Raw genomic sequence first — 25,550 nt, 5'->3', positions numbered from 1 at the left:
ATTGTGGCATACAGAGGATTCACATCACTTGGTCTTTGTAGTACCACAGATGGCACAGAGCACTTGCTGCAATAAATTACCATTCATGCATACAAAGTCTCCCAGTTGCAAATTGGGTCCAGCAGTATATATGGATGCCTCCTCCTCCTCATCTCACCTTCATTCTGCACAAGCTAGTTGTTTGCTGTGCCAAGCCTTCTCATGTTGTTTCAGATCAGATCTTCCAAATTAGTAGTTTTTAGCAGTACTGCTTCTCAACTTCTGGCGCGAGCTACATTTCTCTACCCAAGCAGACACCTTATTTCATCCTACAGGGATGGTAAAGAACTGCCTCACAATGGACTCCTACGTGGTCCTGGTTCCTTCTTCTGCTCTTCTTCAAACTCCTCAGATCTCTCTTCCCCAGATCCCATTCCTTTTTAAGTTGAGCCCCCCATAAAAAGCAGACCTCTCCAAAATAAAAGGATCAGGGCAGAGAACTGATTGTGGACATGCCCAAGTGCTAATCTTTAATGCTGTTGAAGGGCTGGAACTAAATGTAAATTTAGCAAGACACGTATTTTAACCAATCAGTTGTCTTTCCTTTCAATCTTGAGTACTGCAATATCATCCAGGCACTATGGTACAGCTACTACTGAAAAGGCAGAAAATTCACAAAAAAACACAAGACATCTTTATTGTGTGCCATGGTACTTTTGCAGTACCTGCAACAGGAAGTAAATCCCCACACAGGACTTCTGTGGGACCCATTCATTGGTTCGATGGGCCCAGTGGTAGCACGGCAGTAATTATGGGAGGTAAAAAACATAAATAAAATTCATATCAGGCATGTAGATGAGAATTTACAAGACAGTACTTAAAATTCACATGGACACCATTTAAAGGTTGCCAGGGGTCGCTGCTATGACCCCTAACTTTCCCCTTGTAGCTCCTAGCACTGCATTTGCAACCCTGGCTTCCGAGGTGGCAAAATCAGTGCCAGAAACACAAGTACAGCTTGTTCCTACCGACATCAGTTGAGGCTCCACTCTCCTTGTTTTCTGTCAATTTTTTTATTAGACTAATCGCCAATATCATTGCATTATTCACCATTAGTGTAGTTAAAATGGAGAAGAAAAATCTGGAATATGACCTTTCCTGGCAACTGAGGAAAGAAAAAATATTTTTTAATGTATGTTGTGTGCATGTTTGTGGGTGAGAGTGTGTTCGTGTGAGAGAGAGTAAGCGTATGTGTGAATGCATGTGTATGTGTAAGCATGTGTTAAAGTGAAGGTCAAAGGGCATGTGTTGCCACTTCTGTTTGGTGAAATAATGTCCATGAAAATTCACTGAAAAACTGAACACGGGTGTCACATTATAGTTAAGTATAAGTAATAAGATCTTACTTTACATTTAGAGAAAAGCCCTACAGAAAACGAAATGTTTAAGTGATGTGAGTTAGACATCCTAATAATATATGTATATTAGAAAAAAACAGAAATTGACTACAAATACAAAGGTTAAACAGACGTTTCAGTTAGGTATTGTAAGAAGATCTTTGTGTCAAAAAAACCTCTACAAATTCACTGAAAAAAACGAAGGTTTAAAGGATGTTATAGTTATGGAACACAGTAACCCATAATGGAACATTTTAAACCCCAAAAAACACTGAAATTATTCAGTTACAGTTCAGCAGGCTAACTGTAACCTGCTCCCCCACCATGCACTTCTTATGACCTCACATATTACATCATCCATAGCATGTTCAATGTCATCATTGATAACATCACTGATGACGCCTCAACTTACTTCAATGTGTGTAGTAGTATATTTATAATAACCTACATTTTTATCTTAATATATTTTTATTGTCAATAGTTATGCTATATTTTTGAAGCATGATATCTCTGTAGACACATGTTAAACTTGTCAACCCCTTTTGTATTTCCTATCTTTTGAGTTTTTGTGTCAATGTTAGCACTGATCACTGTCATTCTTTACAGTTAACACAAAAATACACATGCACACACACAAACACACACACATACCATCAGATGTTCAGCAATAGATAGTGTGGTTATGGTTCAGATGAACTTTCATTGAAAAGGCATTTCTTGGCTTGTCAATAACATTGACAGCATTTGACAAATCTGCACAGAATTTGGCACTCATTTAGTACATCCAACTCGGTTTTGGCTTGTCATGTTTCTTGCAGCTCCATTCAAGAGAGAACACATTAAGGAGGGAAGATTTAAAAAAGTGTTTTCCATCTTCACTCCTATGGGGATATTCGTTCTCTTCCACAGCAAAAAAAGCTAAACCAAACCAAACCAATCTTGGAATAAAGGTTAATCTTTACTCAGAGAACATAGTATTTGTAGTTTAGTACAAAGCAATTCTGTAGTTTTTGAGAACCTTGCATTACAAAAATATGTCACGCATGTTTTGAAAGGTTGCAGGCTTTCATTTTTTTCTATAGCTTGCTAGTTGCCTATGTAGCATGAAACTTTCAAGTTCCATCAAGCTAATTTGAGGGTTTGGAGAGATACGATTGCTGGATTAGGGGCTTATACAAATTTTTTCTGCCATCTTTATTTTGAAAGCTATACAACTCTCATGAATTTGTGCTCTCAACTTTGTTTTGTACAAAAATCAGGAGGCATCTGTGCAACACACACCTCAAATACATGCTGCTGTATGCTTCCAAACTCAAGTTCCTCTCCAATGGAAAGGCACAATTCTTTGAGTATCCTGAGGAGTTTATGGACTTGCTGGAAATGTGGGATAAGGCCCCGGGTTCGAAACATGGGCACTGGGTGTCATCCAAAAACATAGTAGGCGAATGATAATTGGAGGGGCCACTTAAGGAGGGACAGATCCTGGGAACCTGCCTCAGATGTGCAGAGGGTCACGATCCAGGAAGACTGTACAATGCAGGTGGTAGGGTCGGGAAATTTGCAACTGACAAGGCTGGGGCAGCAATTGCCCACGTAGGAGGTCCTGGTGTCAGACACTCAGTCTACACACATCAATGCCATTCCAGACACGGACATAGGATAGAACGATCCAGCACAAATATGTTGTGGCCAGTTTGGAAGGGGCTATGGCATGATGATCGTTTGTAGTCATGCTGGCCGAATATATGTTCCTTAAGGCATAGGTGGTGCCAGCTAGGAGGTGGGGGTATTTACTATCCTGGTTGGAAGCATGGGGTACCTATGGGCCTGGCACATGAGAGGTATACTTATGTAGAAAAATGTCCTTGCTATGTTTGCTACGGGGAGAGGGCAAACTGTTTTTTGATATTCATTAAAGTAGTTTTAGTTCTTATCATTGTATCTATTGGGCCCAGATTTATACTCTGTTTGCGCTGAATTAGCATAATTTGTTTGACACTAATTCAGCGCAAACTTAACTCCATATTTATATTTTGACGTTAAACTAGTCTAACGTCAAAATATTGGAGTTAAAGTCATTTTTTGGGATGCGTGAACCCACCTTGCGTCAATGAGATGCAGGGTGGGTGTTGCCATTCAAAAAATGACTCTAAGGCCGTAGAGCCTTATTTCTCCTCCAGGGCAAAACTGATGCACAGGAGGGAGGCAGGTCTAAATCTTGGTGCTCAGCCTGCTTAGCCCCATTATTTAACACCTGGGCCAGGGCAGGCGTTAGGCACCTGCGGACTCATTTCCATGGTCAAACACCAGGGAAAGATCCCACAGGTGCCCTCCCCAAGCCCCAGGACACCCCCGGATGAGTGACCCCATCCCAGGTAAGTAGGGTAAGTAGAGGTAAGTATTTTATTTCTCCAAAGTGCCATTGGAGGCCCTGAAATGGGCCCCTACATGACACTGGGTGCACTGGCCATACCCGGGGGACCCTTGTCCCCTGTGCTGGCCATTGGGGTAGTAGACATGACATCTGTCATTTATAAGACAGGAGTCATGGTGTGTGGATGGTTTTGGATCAAGAAATGATGCTAGGCTGGTTAGAGTCATTTTTTGTTATACTCTAACTAGCCTAATGCCATTTTTGGATGTAAAACCCCCTTCTCCCAGACCACGACCCCCACCCGGCTAAAGTCATGTTCCATGATGTTAGCCCACACATTTTGCCAGATTGCGCCATTCCATTATTTTGGCACCCGACTGGCGTCCTGGAATGGGGCAAGACAGCGCTATACTTTTTGACGCAAAACTGTGCAAAGGCAGTTTTGTGTCAAAAAGTATAAATATGGGCACTACAGGGAAGCACACAGCTTCTGGATGGGGTACATGTATGAGTGGGGGCCTTAAAATCTTGATCTGGAATGTCCAGGGACTGGCTACGGACATCAAAAGACAGAGTTTTGTCCTTTTGGAAGAGGCAGGTGTTCCAAGTATCCTATTCTACTTATGCTAGGGGGATACTAGTTTGGGTGGCCCCAGGAAGCCCCTTTGCACATACGTATGCAGATGTTGAGGGGTGATACCTGGTACTGCAGGGAAAGCTGCATGGGAAGCCTATCTCCCTAATTAATGTGTATGCTGCCACTGTGGACAATCCCAACATTTTTTAAAAGCTCAAGGAAGCAATCGGGTGGGGCTAGAAAGTCCAGTGTTGTGGCTGGGAGATATAACTGTGGATAGGGAGGAAGACAGACATACCTCTCGACTTGACACACAGCCTTGCATGTTAAAGGTGCTGCTAGAGGTGATGGATAAGTTAGGGCTTTAGGATGCCTGGAGAGCCCGCCAACCGTATAATAAAGACTTTACCTGCTACTCACATGCACACAACAGTTACAGCATGCTGGATAGAATCTTATTGGTGAATGTGCAGTCATATGATCTGCAGGGAAAGGCTCACATTTGGTATGATTTTCTCAGATCCTTCACCGGTGTGTTGTGAGCTGGCTGGAGGGGGGGGTAGAAGTGTGGGTCGGGTTGTGGAAGCTCTTGGCTGCCATCCCAACTGATGCAGTGGGCAAGGACACGTGCAAGGACAGCAAGTATTGATGGACTACCTGGAGGGCAACTGATGGCACTGCTGGGCCACGCCAAGTAGAATGGAACGGCATGAAGGCGGTTGTGACAGGCCTATGTCTGGTGCCGACTGTCAGGGTGCTGAGGAAATCTGTGCTGATCCTGTTGTGGCCTCTAGAGGACTTTGGTGAGGTTTCTGGGCTTGGGCTCAATAGGATGAAGTTGCTGTTGTTCCCATTGGCGGCATTGGTGGGGGTGCCGCCGGAGGACTTTCCAGATCTAGGACAAAGCTGAGAAATTGGCCGGTTCTGTTACCAGGGAGTGATGGTGGCACATATGGAAGCAGAGCAGCGGTGGTATAATGCTGAATGGCTTCTGACCGCCCAAGGGTTTGGTGAAACTCTGGAATACTCTCCTGTTGTTTCTCATGGGCAGAATAGCGGCAGATAAAATGGTGGTGCTGCTGCGTTGCCTATTCACTAGTGTGAACTTGCTGTATCCGCTTCAGGGCGGAGGATTTCCTGGCAGCTGAATACCCTTGTCACGTCACTCTTGTCAGTGGGGAAACACAATAGGGTGGCTAGAACAACTCTGATAAGGGGTCACCTGGATGAGAGAATACATACCCCTAATCTGGAGCATTATTTTTATACATACCAAATGCAGCATGTAGCTCACTGGTTAGCTGAGGGTGATAATTGGGAAAAGGACCTCGTAGGCAGGGCTGGTCCTGGATGGTGACCTCCCTAAGATGTTGATGGCAGACTCAGAAACACCAGGATGGGAGCCCTACATTGTGCGGCAGACAACAGCGATCTCGCAGAAGGTGGTTATGGCTGTGATTAGGAGAGTTCTGATCCACAGGGAGCTCCCGTTATGGTTGGTAGCCCCGTTTCATCAAGTTGAGGAGGTTCTGACATCCTGGAGGACTCTGTTTCACGCTGAGTAAGGCAACACCTTGATGTGCTTCATTGTATGACTCATTGCTTGTATCAAGTTGTACACCTGTAGTGCACCAGATTTCCAAACGTTTAAATGATTTCTTATAGACCATTTACATAGTTGTGTGTTCTGTGTTGGGAAAAAGTGATAAATAAATGTTCAAAGAAAAAAAAAGAATCAGGAGGCATGATAATTTCTTTTTAAGTAAAGAGGGTCACAGGACAATCCAAGAGTAAGGAAAATTACTTGTTTCTGTAAATGATGGAATTCAGTAGCAGTTTCCCTACAAATGTGGTTATTCAGTTAATTATAACATTTGGCAAATCTGCATGAAAATTGCCAGACATTTGGCATATGTAAGTTGCTCTTTGCACATCTAGAGACTAGCTACACTAAAAATGTGGTCACAAAAAGCTGTCACAATATGGGTACCAATTTTTGAGACCCACTTATTTTACACACAGATCTATGCATGAATAGTTTGCTTCACAAAATAAGGAATCAGAGTGGGTCACAATCAGACCTACCTCATTAATATTCATGAGGTAGGTTCCAAATTGTAATTCACTCTGAGAATTGGCAGCACAGAGATTATGCCCTGCTATTGTCGGCGATCACCTTTAAATACAGTAGACGTTTTTGAAAATTTCCATAAAGTACAAAGAGGTCTATTTCAGTGTTTTGCAACCAGTGTTTAGAAGTGACACCCAAAACACACCCCTTCCAAATACCGATTTGCTATCCATTTTTAAACTCGTTTAGCAATCAGGAAGCACGTCTGACTTGTTATATGTGTTTAGTATATAAGAAATTGGGTTTTAGCAATCTCTAACTCTATGATTTACTGATTCAGACGGTTTGCAAATGCTACAGCACTGAGGGTATTACAAATTCCCCTCAATAACCTCTTTTTGTTTTTCAGATAAAACAGCTATTTTTTTATAGCAATTATGAAAATCAACCCTCTCTATCTTCTCTGAATTGCTGAACTGGGACTCTTTTGCCCCTAATGTAGCTTCCCTCTTCATCTTTCATCCACTTTCAAGAAATGGACATGGAAGCTGTTATCCTTACAATTATGTCTTGCTCTCCTTTAAATCCCTGCCACCCATGCTACTTTTCCCTTACCTCAAGGGCAATCTTTTCCCCTTTGGCAGTTTCTTCTCCTACTGAAAAAAGCCTCAACTGATCCTAAGGTCATGCCTAACTACCACCACACTTTGCTACTGCTATTGCCTGCTGAATTATTGGAAAACGCAATGGACAAACAGTTATTTGGAAGTCTACTTCTACATCCAGCTCAATCAATGGTTCTGGGCTAATCATACTATAGAAACCGACATACTCACCGCCATGACAACCTGAGAGTGACAATGCATCATGGAGATTTTGCTATCCTGGTCTTCTTAGATCTTCCTTCTACATTTCACGCTGTTGCCAATTCTATTTTATTGGAATGCTTATGTAAGATAGACGTCTGTTGAAAGGCCCCTAGATGTCTTGTTTCTTTTCTTTCTGACAGAACACGTCATTTCTCTTGAATGTTTCTCTTTTTCAGCAGAACCAGTGAAGCCCACTGATGCATGGGCTCTGTCAAGGACGTTCCCTGAGCCCTACATTATTTTTTGTGTACATGTTTACAACTCGATCTAATATTATGGATTGACTAACTTGCCTTATGAGAAAAACATTTTTAAAGTTTAAGAGATAGTTTTTCTCAACACATGTGCAGCCCAGTCTGTTTTTGCCACTTCGTGGAAAGCCAATAATAAAGTGTAAATGTCGGCACAGAACATTTGAGAATTATTTGTTTGGTATTGACACTAACATGCTGAATGGAAAAAAAACAATTGCTGCTTTTTTGTCTTGAAGATGTGGAGCAAAGAATGTCACAATTTATCAGAATTAGAAGCTCTCTGCATTTCATCCAGAATTTGAAATGTTTGTAAAGAAGCATTGGCAACAATGGATAAATATATTCTATTAGAAAGACAAATGTTCCATTAGAAAAACATCATTTTGTCAAAAGAAATGGGTCAGGTTAGTTTGTAGAAGAATATTTTGGGGCATCAGAGATTCTAGCTGCAAACTGAATACGCTGAAAAATGTTGGATATATATTTAAGGGGGCAGTTTGTGTTAAATTGTTTTTTAAATAAATCCTAAAAAAGAATCGTATATTCTTTTAAGTTTTAGGTATTATTATACCAGAGATAACATTATAACAAAGAGCAGTTTTCTTGGAAATATTTACCTGGAGAATTAGCACAACCCTGGCAAAAGATGGAGCCAGATGTACGAAAATGCAATTTTGCATTTCTTAAATAGTGACTTCATAGAAATCGCTATTTAAGAAATGGAAAATTGTATGTACAAAGATACCGATTTCCTAATAACGATTCCTACAAAGCAAGAATCACTATTAGGAAATCGGTATTAAGAAATCCCATTGCATTTTAGCCAATGGGCTGGTTTTGTATTTCCTAAATAGCAATTTCTTATTAAGAAATCGCTGTTTATGAAAGGAAAAACCAGGGATGGCAATGGGAAAAAGGCCCCCCTTGTGCACCCCAAAAATAGAGGTGCACCTGTAGAGCACACATATGCCTAAGGGGCATGTGTATGCTCTATTCCTATTAAAAAAAGCAGCTTTGGGTACTTTTTTTTATTGCATCTGGTTGGTGGTAATTGCATCTCCAGAATGCCCAAATCGCATTTTCGAAATGCATGGTACATCAGAATAGGAAATGCAAATAGGAAATCCCTATTTGCTTTTCCTATTCTGAGAATTACAGATTGTGGGTAGAAATCACAATTTGCGATTCATTAATGGGCTTTGTACATTAGAAAAGCCCAGTTTGCATTTCTTAACGGCCCGAAATACTGATTTGGACTGTTAAGAAATACAAACTCATTAGAGTTGTGAACTGCAAAACAGGAAGACAAACTAATTGAAGTAAGAGAGACTGGAGTATAATTATTACAAATATTATGCAGACGCTTACAGAGATATAGGCAGTCACCTATAGTATCGTTTACTGGGGGTCCCAGCAAGTTTTAAGTGCTTTTTCCATTTCCAAATGCTAAATAAATTATTACTGATAGAATTGCCAGTGAAGTTTTCAAAATGACAACTGAGTCCATATGTTGCACTATGTTCCCGCTGGTGCCTCCAAGATCCCTGAACCTAGGCTCAAGTAAGTGCTGATGAAACCATTTTGCAATTTGCATGCATGACACCTTTGACAGTCCTGGCTTTATAGACAGCAACACTTTGCATGCTGGAGTAGCAGGGCCATATTTATAATGTAAAATGTAAAACTACAAGTCCCAGCATGGAAATTACTGCTGGCTAAAGGGCCATAACACTTTGAAGGTGTTACACATAACACAAGTCCAATTTGCACCTGTAGAAAAAAAAATGCAGGAAAAAAAATATATGTGAGGCCTCGGCATCACAATGGAATTACAGACCATGTTACTCTGGGTCTCTATCCCAGCCTTCCTGTTTTATCACTTATGTCCAGCCTCCCACATAAACTAATCATCGAAAAACATCCTAGAGATATGTGGAATCAGGGGACAGCTGAAGGATACAATTTGACAGATAATGGCAGAACCCACCTAGGGCAAAGCCTTTGAGCAATATTGTACTCCTTGGTGGTTTCACGAAATGGTGAAAATCACCTTAATCCAACATTTGTGACAGCAGAATAGACTGATGTTGTGGAGCAGAATTGGAGGAGATTTGCAAACTCAATTGACGGTGGGGTGCAAGGTTGATGGCTTGACGGGACCACCGTTACCTGCATTGGCATATCCCTGTGCACCAGATAATGGTGGTAAAGGGAAGACAGTGGCCCATCAAGAGACTGTTAAAACCCATAGACGGAGCACACTATCACAGTGAGAACAGTGACACAAAGACTGTTAGCTAGAATGGTCTGATCACATGCAATGACTGGGTCAATCAGTACGCAACTGAAGTGAGGGAGAGGCCTTATTGGACTTTGGCAGGTTTCTCCCCGGCAACTGGTGCAGGAAGCAGGATATAAGGCTATCAGGATGGCTGCACAGACAGTGGTGGGTGGGAGGTGCAACTTTTGGGGAGCTCAATGGGATTAGACAGCAAAGCAAAGACTCCACTTCTGAAACACTACTGTGGAAACCTTGGTGGCCCCTTCTGGATAGTGTGATTCAGAGTGATGAGGAGAAGCCTAGATACTAGTGGCCAGCCCCTCTGAGACCCACATGATCATATCCAGCAGACTTCTTTGAATCAGGACTGGCTCTAACAAAAAAATAAATCCATAAAGGGTGTACTTACATGCACAAGTCGACCAGAATGAGACTATTTCAAAAAGTACAATTATGATGGGACACAGAGATGGGGATTTTGTTTGGTCTGTCAGATTGAGATAGAAACAAAGTTATGAAAAAATGTGATGGCGGTATAGTACAAGAATGTAAGAGATAACCTCTTCTCACTTAAAGCAGACCTCAAACAAGTTCTGCAATAAATAAAAAAAAGACATGAACTACCTAAGGCGCACGTTTTCTTCCCAGAGGAACCATCTAATGACATTCAAAGCATTTCTTCTTGAGAAGCAAATTGTTATCCTCCGGGAAAAATTTGAGGATTTACAAAACTATTTCAGGAATGCCTGAATAAGAGGCATCCCAGGTATGGTGTGTATAGCAGAGTAGAAGACTATTTATACACTTTTGGGCTTGGGTGTTTCAGAGGTGATTGAACTGGAAAGAAACACAGAACATCATTCACCTAATGCACCCTTTCTGTATGAAAGAGAAGATCATGACAGCAGCAACAAAATCAGATGATTTTACTTTCAAATTTTACAAAGCTGACCTGTACAAGAAATATCTGTCCATTGAGACAATTCAGGAAAGTAAACCATTCAAGCCCAACACAGACTTTACAAGAAGATATCATATATGTGGAGACACCCCATCTATCTACGTTTTCATTTGAGAAAAAACTGGTCATCCTGAAATTCCTTGAAGAACCTAAAAAGTTCTGCTACTTGAGGAGGAGATAGGTGGAGGGGAAAACACTCACCCAGGCCATCCTGTGGTTGCAAATGGAAGAAGTTACCTAGAAGGAGTGACTGTTAGAGAGGGTTTCTTCTTTCTTGCTGTTATGACACATTTATATTTTCCTTTTCTACTTTATGGGAGGGTAGACTGGGAAAGAAGAGAGAGCTATTGATGGAAATTAGTTACTGCTATATGGTGTTCACTCTGTCATGTAAGGGTTTGTTTGGTCACAGTTGTTTCCTTTTTTCCTAGGCCTGTGACATGAAGGTGTGACGAAAGGGGATGGTTATGAAAAGAGGGGTTGTTACACTTTGATCATGCATAGTTCTTAGCCTAGCCCCAGAAACCAGTCTGGGGTTTCTAGTATTCCCATCTGAAGAGGAGCCCGCTTTGCAGTTTGGACTGGATTGTTCCTATTACAGCAGAACCAAGACTGAACCAAGACACAGCTTGTCTCTGTCAAGAGTATGAAGTTGGTGAAAACTTATGAAGCCCCAAGTCCTCACCAGTGGTTAACATTAATTTAATAATTCCTTTCATTACTTGACATTTGCTTCAGCAAATCCTTTTCAGCTTGTCTTTGTTGTGGAGGTAGTGGGAGTATTTGGTTCTGGGCAGTTTTATGTTGTTTTTGAATCACTAGGTTTTTGGTTGGTTTCCTTCTTTGTTAGGGCCTTAATGTCCCTCCGTGGACAATAATGCCATACTCTCTCCGAAATAGTAATTGTTTCTTCATGACACTCACCTGCTAAAGTGCAACACTTGAGGAATGAGATCTCCACACATTTTCCTAGCCAATACTGAAGAATGAAACCTCCACACATTTTTCTAGTCAATGCTTTGCCTCCACAAATGCAAAGAAAGCACGACTGTGAATCTTATTTATCAAACATGCATGCTTCTATCTACTGGAGGTAGGGCAGAAAAAGAGGGGACTTGACTAGTTATTAGCTCAGTGGAAGACATGCACTGGTGTCTGTATAAGCTCCAAACACTGTTCAAGAAGCTTCCCAACGCTACAAAAGGTAACCTCAGGGCCTCTGATAATAGGGAAGTGACTTGAACCTAGTCAAAGATAGGAAGAGTGAAAAGGGAAGGCTATACTGGTGGTTCACAGTAGTCTCATCAAAGGAGAGCAATCAGTGGCTTCTTGAAGTGGGAATGCTAGATGTGTGGGAACCTCCACCATTTCAATGAGAATAAGATGGATTTCTTCCATTTTCTGCACACTGTAATTCATATATCAGACTGGATCTGCTACTGGTGGACCAGAGACTGGTTCCCTCCTGCTAAAGGCATTCCATGGGGTCATTTCATTATAGCATTACACCCTGTCCAGAAGTATATTTTGTGAACTAGGAGGGTAGACAGAAGTCTCAGAATGGAAACTGGAAAACCAATGAGGATGTTCTTACGGGTTGTGGTAGCTTATGTGGATACTAAAAATTAAATATTTAAGCTCTTATTCTTCGTCAAAACTGGGGTGTATTGTAGATATTATGGAGTACTTCTAAAGCAGTCTTTGGTAGGTAGATCACTGCTGAAGCAGCTTGTCTCAAAAAAATTACATGGGATAATGGCATAAACCTCAAGTGTTAGGAGTACAACTAAGAGTTATGCTGTGGAAAATATATTATTAGGGACTTACAACAGAGGCTATAATCTTCAGACATCAAGAGCTCAACATACCCATTTGTACACACAGGCAGTAAGGAATAAAAAGAATGTCCGCCTTGAGAGCAAAAGGGGCAAAGTTAGACAGCTTTGGCCATATTATCACCATGTATATACAGCCAATGAAACAACTGGTAAAGTCAAAATTAATCTGGAAGGGATGTGTTTATACACACTGTCACCAAGCCAGGCTCCCCAGAGCCTATTTCTGAGGAAGATGTTGTGAAGAAAATCAAAGCCATGCATGTGGCAAAAGCCCTTGGACCAGATGGTTTTGCACCTACCATTTTTAAATGCTTCTTCCCATCCACTCCATAGCAAGCACTACAACAACTTTGCATCCAAAGCCAGGATTACATCCATCATGTAGGATACATAGATTTCCCTCTTCCACAAACTGGGAAAAGACCATGAAGTATGTAAGTCATACAGGGGTGGTTCCTCTTTTAGGGCAGAGGAGCCCCACACCTCTGCCTAAAATGCTCCTCACGGATGAAACATAAAATGGTGATAAAGTTCATTTACTCTGCTGAGTGGCAGCAGAGAGCTCTGCACAGTTTAAAGTGTGCATGTCTTTTTGGTGAGCTGTCTTGCAATGGCTAGCCTGGCATGCTCACTTTAAACTTCTCTAACCTAGCTGTCTTAAGACAGCTGAGTAAAAGAAAGCACAGGAATCCAGTGCTCTTTGGAGCACTGAGAGAGGCTGCTCCCTCTAAACCTGATTTGTCTTTCATGCTGGTTACCAGCATGAAAGCAGCACCAGGATTGCATAAGGGAATTTGATGGAGCTCGAGGTGACTGGAGAGAGGAGGAAGTCAGACGTTGTGCAGCAAGCAAGGTGAGTGTTTTTTCTTTTTAGTTACACACACTACTCACCTTGAATGCATGCATGCATGCACCAGCACTACATTTGCCCACTCTGCCTACAAGCCAGCTCCTCTGGGGTCATATAGACTGATGTCATTGCTGAACCCTTTTGAGAAGCTTTTTACCAAAATCTTTTTAGTGGGTCATATGCTCCATCTGATCCGCATGTATCAGACTGGCACCAGTCGTGAGGGCTGGGTGGGTGATAATATCAAAAGGATCTTTAGCATCTCTGACCTAGCACACAGAAGGGATAGGAAGGTGCTGCTCTTTCCTCTAGATACAGAGAAGGCCGTCAACCTGGTGAACTGGGTATTTCTGCAAAAGCCTTTAGTGGCTAGGGGCTTCAAGCTTACCTTATTGAGTATGCTAAAGGTAATATGGGCTAATCTATCACCTAATGTTCAACTGTAATGCTATCTGTATTTTACCCTCAGCTCCATCTTTACCACTGACTCCATTTTGTGCTTAGCTTAGCTTCAAACACCGTCATATTGGTGTTGTAGGTATTTTTCCATGCACAACTTATGCAACATGTTTTTCGCTCCTCTTGTTCTCTTTCTCACCAAGGCAGGGACATAACACGGAGATTTGAGGGAGAGATAGGGATGTACCAGAAAATGTTTATGTTATGGCAGGGAACAGTTTGGTCTTGGGAGCGCACCTTGGGATGTGGTCAATGTCTAAGAGTGCTCTTTCCACATGGACTAGTTCAGCCAGCGTTTGAACAATGTACAGTATGGGAGGGGGAGTTTCTAGAATTCTAGAATTCTCTGCTATAGCTTGTTTAGGATATTTCAGAGGGAAGCTTAATGACTGGGGTTAGACAGAACTCATTCTGGGAAGGGGACGCCTTTGCCCAGATTCCCATTGAGGGTGGTTCTCTTTCCGCAGTCATCTGGGTTCTCAACTTGAAGTTGGCAAAGAGATTATGTCACTATCCAGTCCCATGGAGATGCATTTTTAATTCTTATTTTTAGCTTTGCATTGTGCATGAATATATAATCACAATATATATATATATATATATATATATATATATATATATATATATATATATATATAAATAATTATATATATATAATAATTATATATAAATAAATATATATATTATCCATGATTGAAGTAGTGTATTTTCTTTATTTCAATGATCATTATTATTCTAATGCTGTGATTATTTTCAGAACTGTACTTGTGTTGTTGCATTTGACCCACACGCTTTCCCTGTACGAACCTTGGGAAGTGTCTTATTAAATGTATTACTCAGACTAGGAGTGCTACATTGTTGGCATTCCTTTCATTTAATCTTTTCTCAGTCTGAAGTATAGCAAAGCAGCAACAGAATCTTTATGAGTTCCATTATGGAGTTTGTGAAATAATTACAATGAAGTCACGGGATGTAAGTTTAAAGACAGAGAATTTGAGGCTTTGAAGGTAAGTGGAAAAAAAGATCCCCTCCCTTTTCCGATCCATCTGACTTTGGAAACTACTAAAGAATGTGTGTAGACAAGGACTGAAGGCATCTTAAAGGTTAATAACATAAAAAATGTTGTGGATGTAGAGGGTACCAGTCTTGTGTGCTGCTTTAAAAATGTATTTTCTCAACTGAAAGCCAATGATGGTTATTCAAATGAAGAGAGATTTGGAAATTTTACTTTAATCCTAGAACAAGTAAGTCTGCTGACTTCCGGTGATCTGTAACTGCTGGAAGAGATCAGTGCTTAATCTGTAAAATAATGAGTTCTGGTGCCCACAGTTCTCCTCAGAAATCACTACTAAATGCTGGAGTGCCAAATATCAAAGGTGTGTGGTTTTGAATTCATCTCACTTCTCTTTAATCTACCACCAGACATTTCCTGCCCTTTTATCTCACTGTAGCAGGTTCCTGCTTTCTCCCTTTGTGATGTTTTTTCCAAATTCCTCCTCCTCCTTCTTTCCTGTGTGGATGTGTTTTCCTTTCTTGCTCTTGGTCAATATCTGATGAGGAAACATAAGTGCCATTCACCAAAACTGAATTCCAGTGGGCTCTGCTAAAATTAACCACTGGAAGAGATATGTTGGTAGCATCAACAGAACGGATTTACAAACGTCAAGCACAATTTTCTCATCAATAATTGTATTTCAAATGTTGCAATGATATTATCATTGATGTCATAGAAGATGTAATGACTGATGTAATAAGTGGGGTAATTAGCAGTCCATTGTGAGGGTGCACGTTATAGTTACCTTACGGCATGAATTTGTGTGATAACTTTAACTCTAACCACTACATTTCTATGTTTTTGTGTGTGTCAAATCTGAACCTAACTATAATGTCCCTGTAACCTTCACTATTTTACTGACTTTCTAAGTTTCTTAAAAATTCTGTATCCTATCTGTAACAACCCAGCAACCCTTGCTTTTTTAGTGATTTTCTAGGTTTTTTTTAAATGTAAAGTATTATTTAATTACCAGCTGCTACTGCACATGGCCTTCAGCCATGCCTGGCTAACCCCCACAAACAAACAACCCCATGCTGTGGGTCTGTGAGTGGGTGTGTGAGTGGCTGTATGAGTATGTGACTGGGTGTGTATGGTTGTGTGGGCATGTAAATGGGTGTGTGAGTGTATGAGTGGGTCTATGAGTGTGAATTTGAGTGGCTGTGTGGCTCTGTGAGTGGATTTGTGAGTGCTTTTGTGAGTCTTCAGTAGGTGTGTGAGTGGCTGTATGGGTGTGTGAGTGGATGTGGGGCTGTATATGTGGGTGTGTGAGTCTGTGAGTGGGATTCTGAGTGGGTGTATGACTGGGTATGTGAGTGGGTGTGTGAGTGGCTGTATGGGTGTGTGAGGGGTTTTGTGGGGGTATAAGTGGGTGTAAGAGTGGCTATGTGAGTGGCTGTGAGCCTGTGACTGGGTGTGGTAGTGGAGTTGTGGGACTGTGAGTGAGTGTGAGTATAAGTGGTTGTGTGGCTCTGTGAGTGGGTGTGTGATTGTGTGGATCTGTGAGTGGATGTGTCAGTGGTTGTGTGGGGGTGTGACAGCATATGTGAAAATGTCTGTGTGGGTCTCGGACTGAGTATGGTAGTGGTTTTGTGGGTGTGTGTGTGTGTATGGGAATGGGTGTGGGAGTGAGTGTGTGAGTGGGTCTGTGAATGGGTGAATTGTTTTAAATTGTAGTCTGGATCTGCAGATCAGTTGTGGATTCACACTGATTACGCAATTTCTTACCCAAGACGGGTCCCTCACAGACTCCTTCATCAGTCCCACAGGGTCAGGGTACCTCTACTTTTCTTACCACTTTCAAGTTTTATCCCCCGCAGGACTGAGAGCGGATACACAAAATGGCAGCTGCAACTTTCCTCCCAGATTGCGGCCAGCCAAATCATGGCATTGTTGTTGCCACATGGATTTGCGGATTCACTGCAGTTGATCAGCAGTGGAACCACATCTCTAGATATACATAAATATTTTATTTTTAATATCTCCAAAACTAGTAAATAGGTTTACACCAAATTACAAAATGCACTTTTTCTGGTCTAACATCTAGCTTAATGACAAATTTGGTGTAAATCCGTTCAGTAATTCAGGCTTCAGTTGTGTCTGAAATCCCTATGGAACACTGCATGGAGAAACCGCAGTATGGGGCCTCACCCTTTTCTTGGCCCCACCTTGATGAATCACCCCAAATCTTTCCAGAAAGTAGCTGAAATGAATGGAAAACTAGTTTTGAAAATTTTGTGAATATTTGCCAAATGGCGTCAACGTTATTGGCAAAACAAAATATGCTTTTCCAATGGAAACTAGGACGCACCTATAACTACCTACTGGTGACCAAATATGCATTATCTACTGGAGCTTGCCAGTAGGTAGGGACCTAGCTTCCATAGGGAAGGAGTATTTTGTTTTGATAATAACCTGAACGCAGTTTGAAGAATCTTCAAAACAAATTCAAAACTAGTTTGCCACTCACGTTAGCTGCTATCTTCAAAGTTTCAGGGTGTTTTGTCAGGGAGAGCTGAGAAAAAGGGGGGGGGCGGAACACTTTGTCCCCATTTAATTTCCATTGGGATTTTTAGACATGTCTACACCCTGAACCGCTGAATGGAATTAAATCAAATTTGTCAAAAGGTAGCTTTTCGACCAGAAAGTGTGCTTTTTATTACTTAAGGTAAATCTGTTCAGTAGTTTTTGAGAATTAAAGAAAAAAATAAATTTGTATATCTGACGGAGCCTAAGTGCAGATCTCTTGGTACGATCTGATTGGGTGTCAGCACTTCAACTAGGAAGTGCTGGAATCCATCTTGGGACCAACATACATGATAGTACCCCACTGAAATGCATTCTAGTGAGTGGCAGGTTTTGAGGGTCACAAAAAAGAGGAACATATAAAGTGTGATGAAAGATTTAAGTTATAATATAAATCACTTGTTAATGTTACCATAGTGATTTTAGGAACACTTGAGTGTTCTAATGTGATTTTACCCTGTGAAAAAGCATTCTGCTCATAGAGGTTATGGAAGGTGCTCCAGACACTAAAATGAGAGCATATTTTCTATAAATTCACACTACCTTTCTCAGCCATATGAGAATGAAGTCTGACATTCTCAGTGATACATGCACTTCAAACAGGAGCAGCGTGTCAGTTCCCCTATGTTCTACTGCAGCCTCCCAGAGTGTTCTAAAGGACAACGAGAGCACTAACAGTCATACTTATGACAAACGTGTGGCACACCTGAGCCATCTTGATTGAATCAAACTGGTAAAACTTAAAACATTTAATTTAGAAAGGAACAAAATGAGCGATTAATTTTGTCACACAAATTGTGGTTTGTGCTGTAGAAAGAAAAATTAGGACACATTTTTAAGTGAGTTCTCAAATATGTTCCTCTTCTATATCATTAAAACATTCTGACATGCAGATTGAAACTTGCACTTTTCACATGAGCAGCAGACTGCCAGTGAACTCCCTAGTGATCACCAACTTTACTATAAGGTTCTAGTGAGCAACTAGAGTGCTAACATTCTGAATTTATGCCAAAAGTGTGGCACATCTGAATGCCATCTTGATGGAATCGAAGTGGAAAACTGAAAGCATTTTCTATTGAGGATACTGCAGTAATTGTGGAAACTAGGAAGCTTCATAACAAATAAGTCTCCCAAGATTGCCACAAGAGACAAAAGAGCCCAAGTGTAGCACAAATATCACCCAAATGTAGTCCAAGTATAGCCCAATGACAGAACTGTGCAAAACATGTAATTGTTTTCTTTTTGCAGTTCAATATAGTGCAGACTTGACCGAAAGGTAGTGGAGGGCTTTACATGAGCATTAGTTACATTAAAAAAGGACACATTCATTTTGGTTTTAGGCATGGGGAGATTAAGTGATTTGCCCAGAATCACAGGATGTTGAGCTGACATCAAAATCAAACCTGGTTCTCCAGTTGCAAAGTCTGCATCTCTGGCCGTATTGCCACATCCTCTCCCCAAAGTGCAACATAAAATCAAGTGACAACTGGATAAAAAAACAAAGATAGCAAATAATTTAAAAGTGCTTTGTCACTATTTGAGAACTCAGAAAATATGTTCTAATTTAGTTTTTTAGAGTTCTAACCATAGTTTCTATGGGAATAAGACCCTTACATTTTTATAATTTATAAGAGAAATGCTTTAGGTATTACAGTTTTGATTACATAAAGATGACATCAGGAGTGCCACTTTCATAACGGACGGCAGTGCAGCACAACAGACCATAGAAAGCAATAAGGAGGGGACAGGGCCATGCACATGGTTAACAGAGAGCAGAGAGGAAAGAGGCAAGGTCAGCAAACTGACCATACTGGACAGACAGGAGGTACAGATGCAGCATAATGAACCATGAAGAGTAGGAGGGAGGGGGCAAGGGCACGACAACGGACCAGACAAGGCAGGAGGGAGGGGATAGAGGCCTGCACATGGAAAAAGGAGGGCAGGGGTCATGGGGGCAGGACAGGAGCAGCAAGCTGATGGTGCAGGGCAGTTGGGATGGACACTGAAAGCACAGTACATCATGGAAGGCAACAGTGAGACTGTATAGGGCATACACACAGAAAACCCAGGGCAGGTGGTTGGGGGTCAGGGGCAGCAAGCTGACCACACACAGCAGATGGGAGGGCTATGGCAGCACAGAAGACCATGCATGGCAAGCAAGATTGTTAGTGGTAGCACAACAGCAATGGTGGGCAAGAGGGAGTGGGCAGGAACATGCACAAAGGACCAATGCGGACAGAAGGGAGGGTCAGGGGCTGGAGACAGACAAGAGAGGGTAGCGGAAGGGGCTTCACAAAAGACCACTCAGTGTAGGCAGGAGGAGCAGTTGCAGCCCAACAGAGCATGGAGGGCAGAAGGGAGTGGCAGCAAAATGGACGTGGAAGACAGGAGTGAGAGGATGGGGCATGGAACACAGACAGGCAGGGTATGTGTTGCAAGGACAAGTGGCAGCCATCTGACCATGCTCAGTAAGTGGGAGGGGCAGTGGCACTCAACATAACACTGAGTAGATCGGAGGGGCAGAGGCAGGTCCATGGAACATGGTGGGCAAAAAGGAGGGAGCAAGGATGGCAGGGGAAAGGAGGGTGGGTGCAGCAAGCTAATCATAGTGGCTAAAGAGGAGGGCATTGATTGGGCATAGAATTGGACAACAGAGGGCAGGAGGAGTGGGCAAGGACATCAAGCTAAATGAAGGGCAGTGGAAGCACATTGGATCGTGCAGGGCAGGAGGGAGGGGGCTGGTGCTTGGTCACAGACAACAGAGGGTAGAGATGAGTTGGATGTTGCAGGAAGCTAACTGTTCCAGGAAGGCGTGAAGGGCAGTGGCAGAACAACAGCCATGAAGGGCTGTAATGTGGAAGCAGGGGCATGTACTTGGGCAATGGATGGCAAAGAGGAGCAAGCTGGTGGGGCACAACAATAGCAGGCCAGACCCTGCGGCCAACACCCCCTCCCCGTGGATTGCAATAGGCATCTTGCTTAACATTAAAATAAAAAACTAGAAATTAACTGAAAAAAACAAGGCTTACAGGGACATTATACTTAGGGTCAGATTTTACACGCACAAAACCTTGTGCCATAAGGTAACTATAACTCGTGCCCTCACCATGCACTGAAATTGCCCCAGATACTACATCTCCTTTTACATCTTCTACGACATCATTGATAATATCACTAAACATTTGCAGAAAAAATTATTAATTAGAAAACTGTGCATGGCGAGGGTGCAAGTTCTAGTTACCTCAGGGCACAAGTTATAGATACTTGAAATAACTCTAACTATACAAGCTGAATTTCTATGGTTTTGTGTGTTTTAAATTTGAAACTAAATATAACGACCATGTAACCTTTGTCAGTGAATTTGATAGATAGATAGATAGATAGATAGATAGATAGATAGATAGATAGATAGATAGATAGATAGATAGATGTGGGATTGTTTATAGTTAATTTTAGATAATTTATACTTACTTAGATATTCTTACCCCCTCAATATTTTGGTTGTCAATATGTTTAATACAATATTAGGGAATCCTGACCCAACAATTATATAATCATATGGAAACCCATGTCTTCCAGCAATAAATCTTTAATACAAGTGGAAAATTCTATTCATGTTTATCACAAGTGAATGCAAACCAATTGAAATGGGAGCGGTCACTTAAAGATGTTAATCAAACCGATGTCAGCATGGTATCTGTACCCCCGCAACTGGTCAGTACAAAAAAATATCCACGTTCACTTTTGTCTTCCACCACATTATGCCATGCTGCCTTAGACAATCTCTTGCATTTTAGTGACGGTAAGAGATTTATTTGCTCCTGGTGCCAGGTCACTTCTACCGTCCATGAGAAGCACCTTACTTTCCTACCCTATATCCTCTACTGCAATGCATGATCAAATCCTCCCATAGCCCTTACTGAATAGCATGCCACAAATGTGTGCTTACTTGCCTCTTCGGTACAATATAGCCCTTATACTCTCCCATTCGAGATGCAAATCATGAGGACCTGAAAAGTTTAAAAACAGAAATAAGGAGTGGTAATCCTTTTTAAAGCCCATTACCACTTAGGAAATCACGACTTGATTCTCCTGTTCACTTTCAGTCGGAGTGTTAAGTCATGATCTCTTTAATGTCGTTTAACTGATACTGGTGTTCTCAAGCTCGTCATCATGTATTCACTCTTCAGATTATGTGCATTGTATGAGGCAAAAAAACACAAATGTAGGAGTCCACACTGCAAGTGAAGCAATGCTGGCTATTTTGCAAACGACCATAAAAAAGCAGAAACATGAAAACCAAATAAAGACCAGATAAGGTGTATACTTTACCTGGAAAATCAAGTGGAAGATCAATTGTCTGCAGGCCCTGGTTGTCTCCACTGCCATGGAAACTTGCTGTGACCTTGTGAATTTTCATCCCAGTTACTTTTATCTCTTCTCCTGTAGGCAGGCAACATTCATTTCCAAACAGTTCATAAACGGAACCTATAAAAAGACAACATTTATTGGAAATACCCTGGCACAGCAGTCAAATATAAAGCAATGACTCAAAATAGGTCAGTAAACCGAAGAAGAATGTTGTTGAAAAAAAGACTACCGTAAAAGTGGGGCTTCAGTGCATACCACCTCAGTAAACCCGAAAGAGACTTTATCGACATTATTTCATAAGATCATAAAGAGGTGAAGGCAGTACAGGTTCTAGCAAAAGGTTCCATTCTTTTCAGTCGGTCTTCCTGAGTCATTTCTTGGACCCTGACGGATTTTTTCTTCTTTTGCTATAGCCATATTTCACCATCTAGTGATAATATGCGATAGGGGGTCGTTCGTTTGAACGTGTTTGCATAACTTTCCAGAATGCAAAACATCTTGATTAATATTATTAACTATAATGATCAATCACTAATGTTGTAATCAACACCGCGAATACACGAAACCGTTTACTACTTATTCAGATGCCCCTAGAGACTGCTCCTTATGCGGTTTTGCTATTAGATGTTCCCTCCTAACAAACTCAAAACAGGAGAACCTTGAGCAATTAAAGAACAAAGGAATCAATGGTCTCAAAGGCAATGTTGATAGAAAGTGGGCTTTAATAAATTATTTTTGGTTAGTTGTGTTTCCTAGGTTGGTACCTCGTCACAAATCAGTGAAAGTAGCAGTACCGTGAACTTAAAAAAAACCTTTCTGTTTGAGTTATTTGTTTACTTTGCTTCGATTAGGGAATCTGTGCTCAATCATTCATTCATGTATTTCCTCTAGGGTTGTAGGCCAAAGAGTGTTAGTAACACACACTCAGATAAAAGCCATACAGTCCCACATACTAATACCTGGCTAGTGCTTAATTTGAGCCAGTGGTTTCCAGTGCTCTGCACCAGCACTTTATTTTCATCACCGACTCTTACAACAGCCTGCCACACCACATGGTGGCGCTGCTTGTCTAATTCTGTGTGGAGCACAACAATGGCTTAATAATTAAATATACATTAAAATCACTAATAACTGGCACCCAAGCTATAAGAATTGCTTGCTTGGGCTGCATGTATTTGCCATTTTTATTGCATATTGAAAGTTTGAATTTTTACACTTATATGAGTGTGATGGTCATGTTGTGCAGGTACTGTCACTGGCAGTCCTAGTAGCCACTTTCTGACAAGGGCGCTGACACTTATTTTTTTCACAAATTAAGTACAGTACCTCGCCTGTTTCCAGAAGATTTGCTATTGGACCTGGCCCTTTTTGCAGGGTCATCCCTAAACATTTTGATCTTTCCTCCTATTTTTGATGACCTGTTTTTGTTGGCTTTAGGACTCCGGGCACTTTACCACTGTTAACCAGTGCTAAAGTGCATATGCTCTACGGCTAAATGGGATTGGTGATTGGTTTCTCCATGATTGGCATATTTGATTTACTATTAAATCCCTAGTAAAGTGCACTATGTGTGCCCAGGGCATGTAAATCAAGTGCTACTAGTGGGCATTGATTGTGCTACCCACATGAGCAGCCCCGTAAACCTTTCTCAGAACTGCCCTTGTAGTGTCTGTGTGTGCAGTTTTAAACCTCCATATCGACCTGGCCAGTGCACCTACTTGCCAGGCCCATAACCTTCCCCTTTAGTACATGTAAGGCACTCCTAAGGTAGGCCCAAAATAGCCCCATTTGCAGGGTGCAGTGTATTTAAAAGGCAGGACACGCACTGCTGTATTTTTCATGTCCTGATAGTGAAATACTGTTAAATTTGTTTTTCACTATTGCATGGCCTATTTCTCCAGTAAGTTAATATGGGGATTGCCTTGAAATATCCTTTTAGTGTAATTTCCCATTGGGAACAAATAGAGATATGTAATTTGAGGGTCTCTCAACTCACAATTTTAAAATACATCTTTTGGGAGGTTGGTTTTCAGATTGTAAGTTTGAAAATACCACTTTTAGAAGGTGGGCATTTTCTTGCTTAACCATTCTGAGCCCCTGCATGGTTGCTGAATCCACGTTTGGGTCAGACTGACAACTGACAATTTGGGAATTCACTTTAGACAGTCACACAAAGGGAGCTGACGTGTGTCCTGCATATCCTGGTGGGTCTTCCTTGGCTAGAGTGATGGAAGGATCTGACACTTGCACCTGAATAGGGTTGTGCCTGTCCTTACACAATGCAGGCTCCAACCCCCTAGGCTGTGTCTGGGACTACGGCAGGAAAGGCAGGATCTTGGGCACTACAAAGACTTCCCATTGAATTTTGTCTACTTCAAAGGCAGTGATGAGTATAAGTATTGAACTGCTGACCCCACAACTTCAGAACACTTCTGGATCAAGAGGAGACTCCTCCAAGGAGAAAAGCTGAAGGGCAGTGAGGAGGAGTACTGCCCATTTGTTGTCCTTTTGTGGTGTATTCACTGTGTTACTGTGTATGTTTGTACAAACACGTTACATATTGGCTCTGAGATAAGCCTAATTGCTCATGCCAAGCTGCCAAGGGAGTGACCAGGGCTTGTTTTAGGTGTGTTGGTCCCTTACCCTGACTAGAGTGAGGGTTCCTGCTTGGACAGGGTGTGATCTGACTGCCAATTAGAGACCCCATTTGTAACAATCGCTATATTGCAAACATACTGATGAAAGTGACTGACTGTTTTTCCTCAAACCTCCATTGGTGCTTCAGCATTCCCTATGTGTTATGTCTAATAGTTTAATGGATAATGTTAGTAGGGAAAAGGTGGATATATGTTGGTTAACACTATTGTTTTTTAATCCTTGAATATTGTGGTCCTAAGCTCTAAAATTGAAAATACACTGTGGTTTGAGTACATACATATTTTTTTGCAGGAAACATGGAATGCACCAGATCACATATTATGGTTTCACAACATATATATGACTTATGCTGCAGTCTCACCATGTGAAGGAGCGCAGGGGGGCTTTTAGTTTGGCTTTCAGTCACTCTCTACAGTGAAGTGATCCTTATTAGGGCACATTCACAAAACATTTTAATATTCTGTCTTAGATTTAAAAAAGAAGAGAATTTCTGATTAGTTTTAGAATAATTATTTTGATATACTTGCATATTCTCATTTTCTTGTTTATCAAGATTCATGGAGAACCCCAGTTAGAAGGAGACTTATTTATATTTGGGACTCACCCTTGATGTGGTCAAGATTTTAGTGTTCTCCCTTATGTCACAGAAGTTGTCTATACGTTTCAGTTCATGCATTATGTTAATCAAAGTATTAATAGTTTGATTGTTGAAAGATGCACTAAGAAGCCATTTTAAATGTGCATTAGTTTAGACTAATGTTAGAAACCATGGTGGTGTCAAGTAACAACTAAATGTTTGAAGGATTTTATTGATACTATGTTATGATTTATACTCTAGACTAATAGTGTGTTTTAAAATGAAATTGAATTTCTATTGAATTATTATATACATATATGTGCAAAAATAGAGAAAAGCCATTCTGTGTTATAGAGACTGTAATGCATTAACTGTCCAGTTGTTTAAATTTATTGTAACATGAGTATTAATGAAAAATTATTAATGTTGCATTTATAAGTTTGTCTATTAAAAATGT

The 25,550-nt window shown here is 41.2% G+C and overlaps 1 protein-coding gene across 1 annotated transcript in view; it reads right to left on the bottom strand.

Annotated features, from left to right (window-relative positions):
• THEMIS (thymocyte selection associated) overlaps positions 1 to 25,550 on the bottom strand; it is a 264,427-nt gene that overhangs the window by 112,480 nt on the left and 126,397 nt on the right. The window contains exon 2 of the mRNA XM_069236570.1: positions 21,820 to 21,975. Coding sequence (XP_069092671.1) covers positions 21,820 to 21,975 — 156 coding nt within the window. The remainder of the gene's footprint in view (positions 1 to 21,819; positions 21,976 to 25,550) is intronic.

The sequence above is a fragment of the Pleurodeles waltl genome, chromosome 5 (genome assembly GCF_031143425.1).
Source record: "Pleurodeles waltl isolate 20211129_DDA chromosome 5, aPleWal1.hap1.20221129, whole genome shotgun sequence".
Classification (NCBI taxonomy): domain Eukaryota; kingdom Metazoa; phylum Chordata; class Amphibia; order Caudata; family Salamandridae; genus Pleurodeles; species Pleurodeles waltl.
This window is presented reverse-complemented; position numbering and strand designations above follow the sequence as displayed.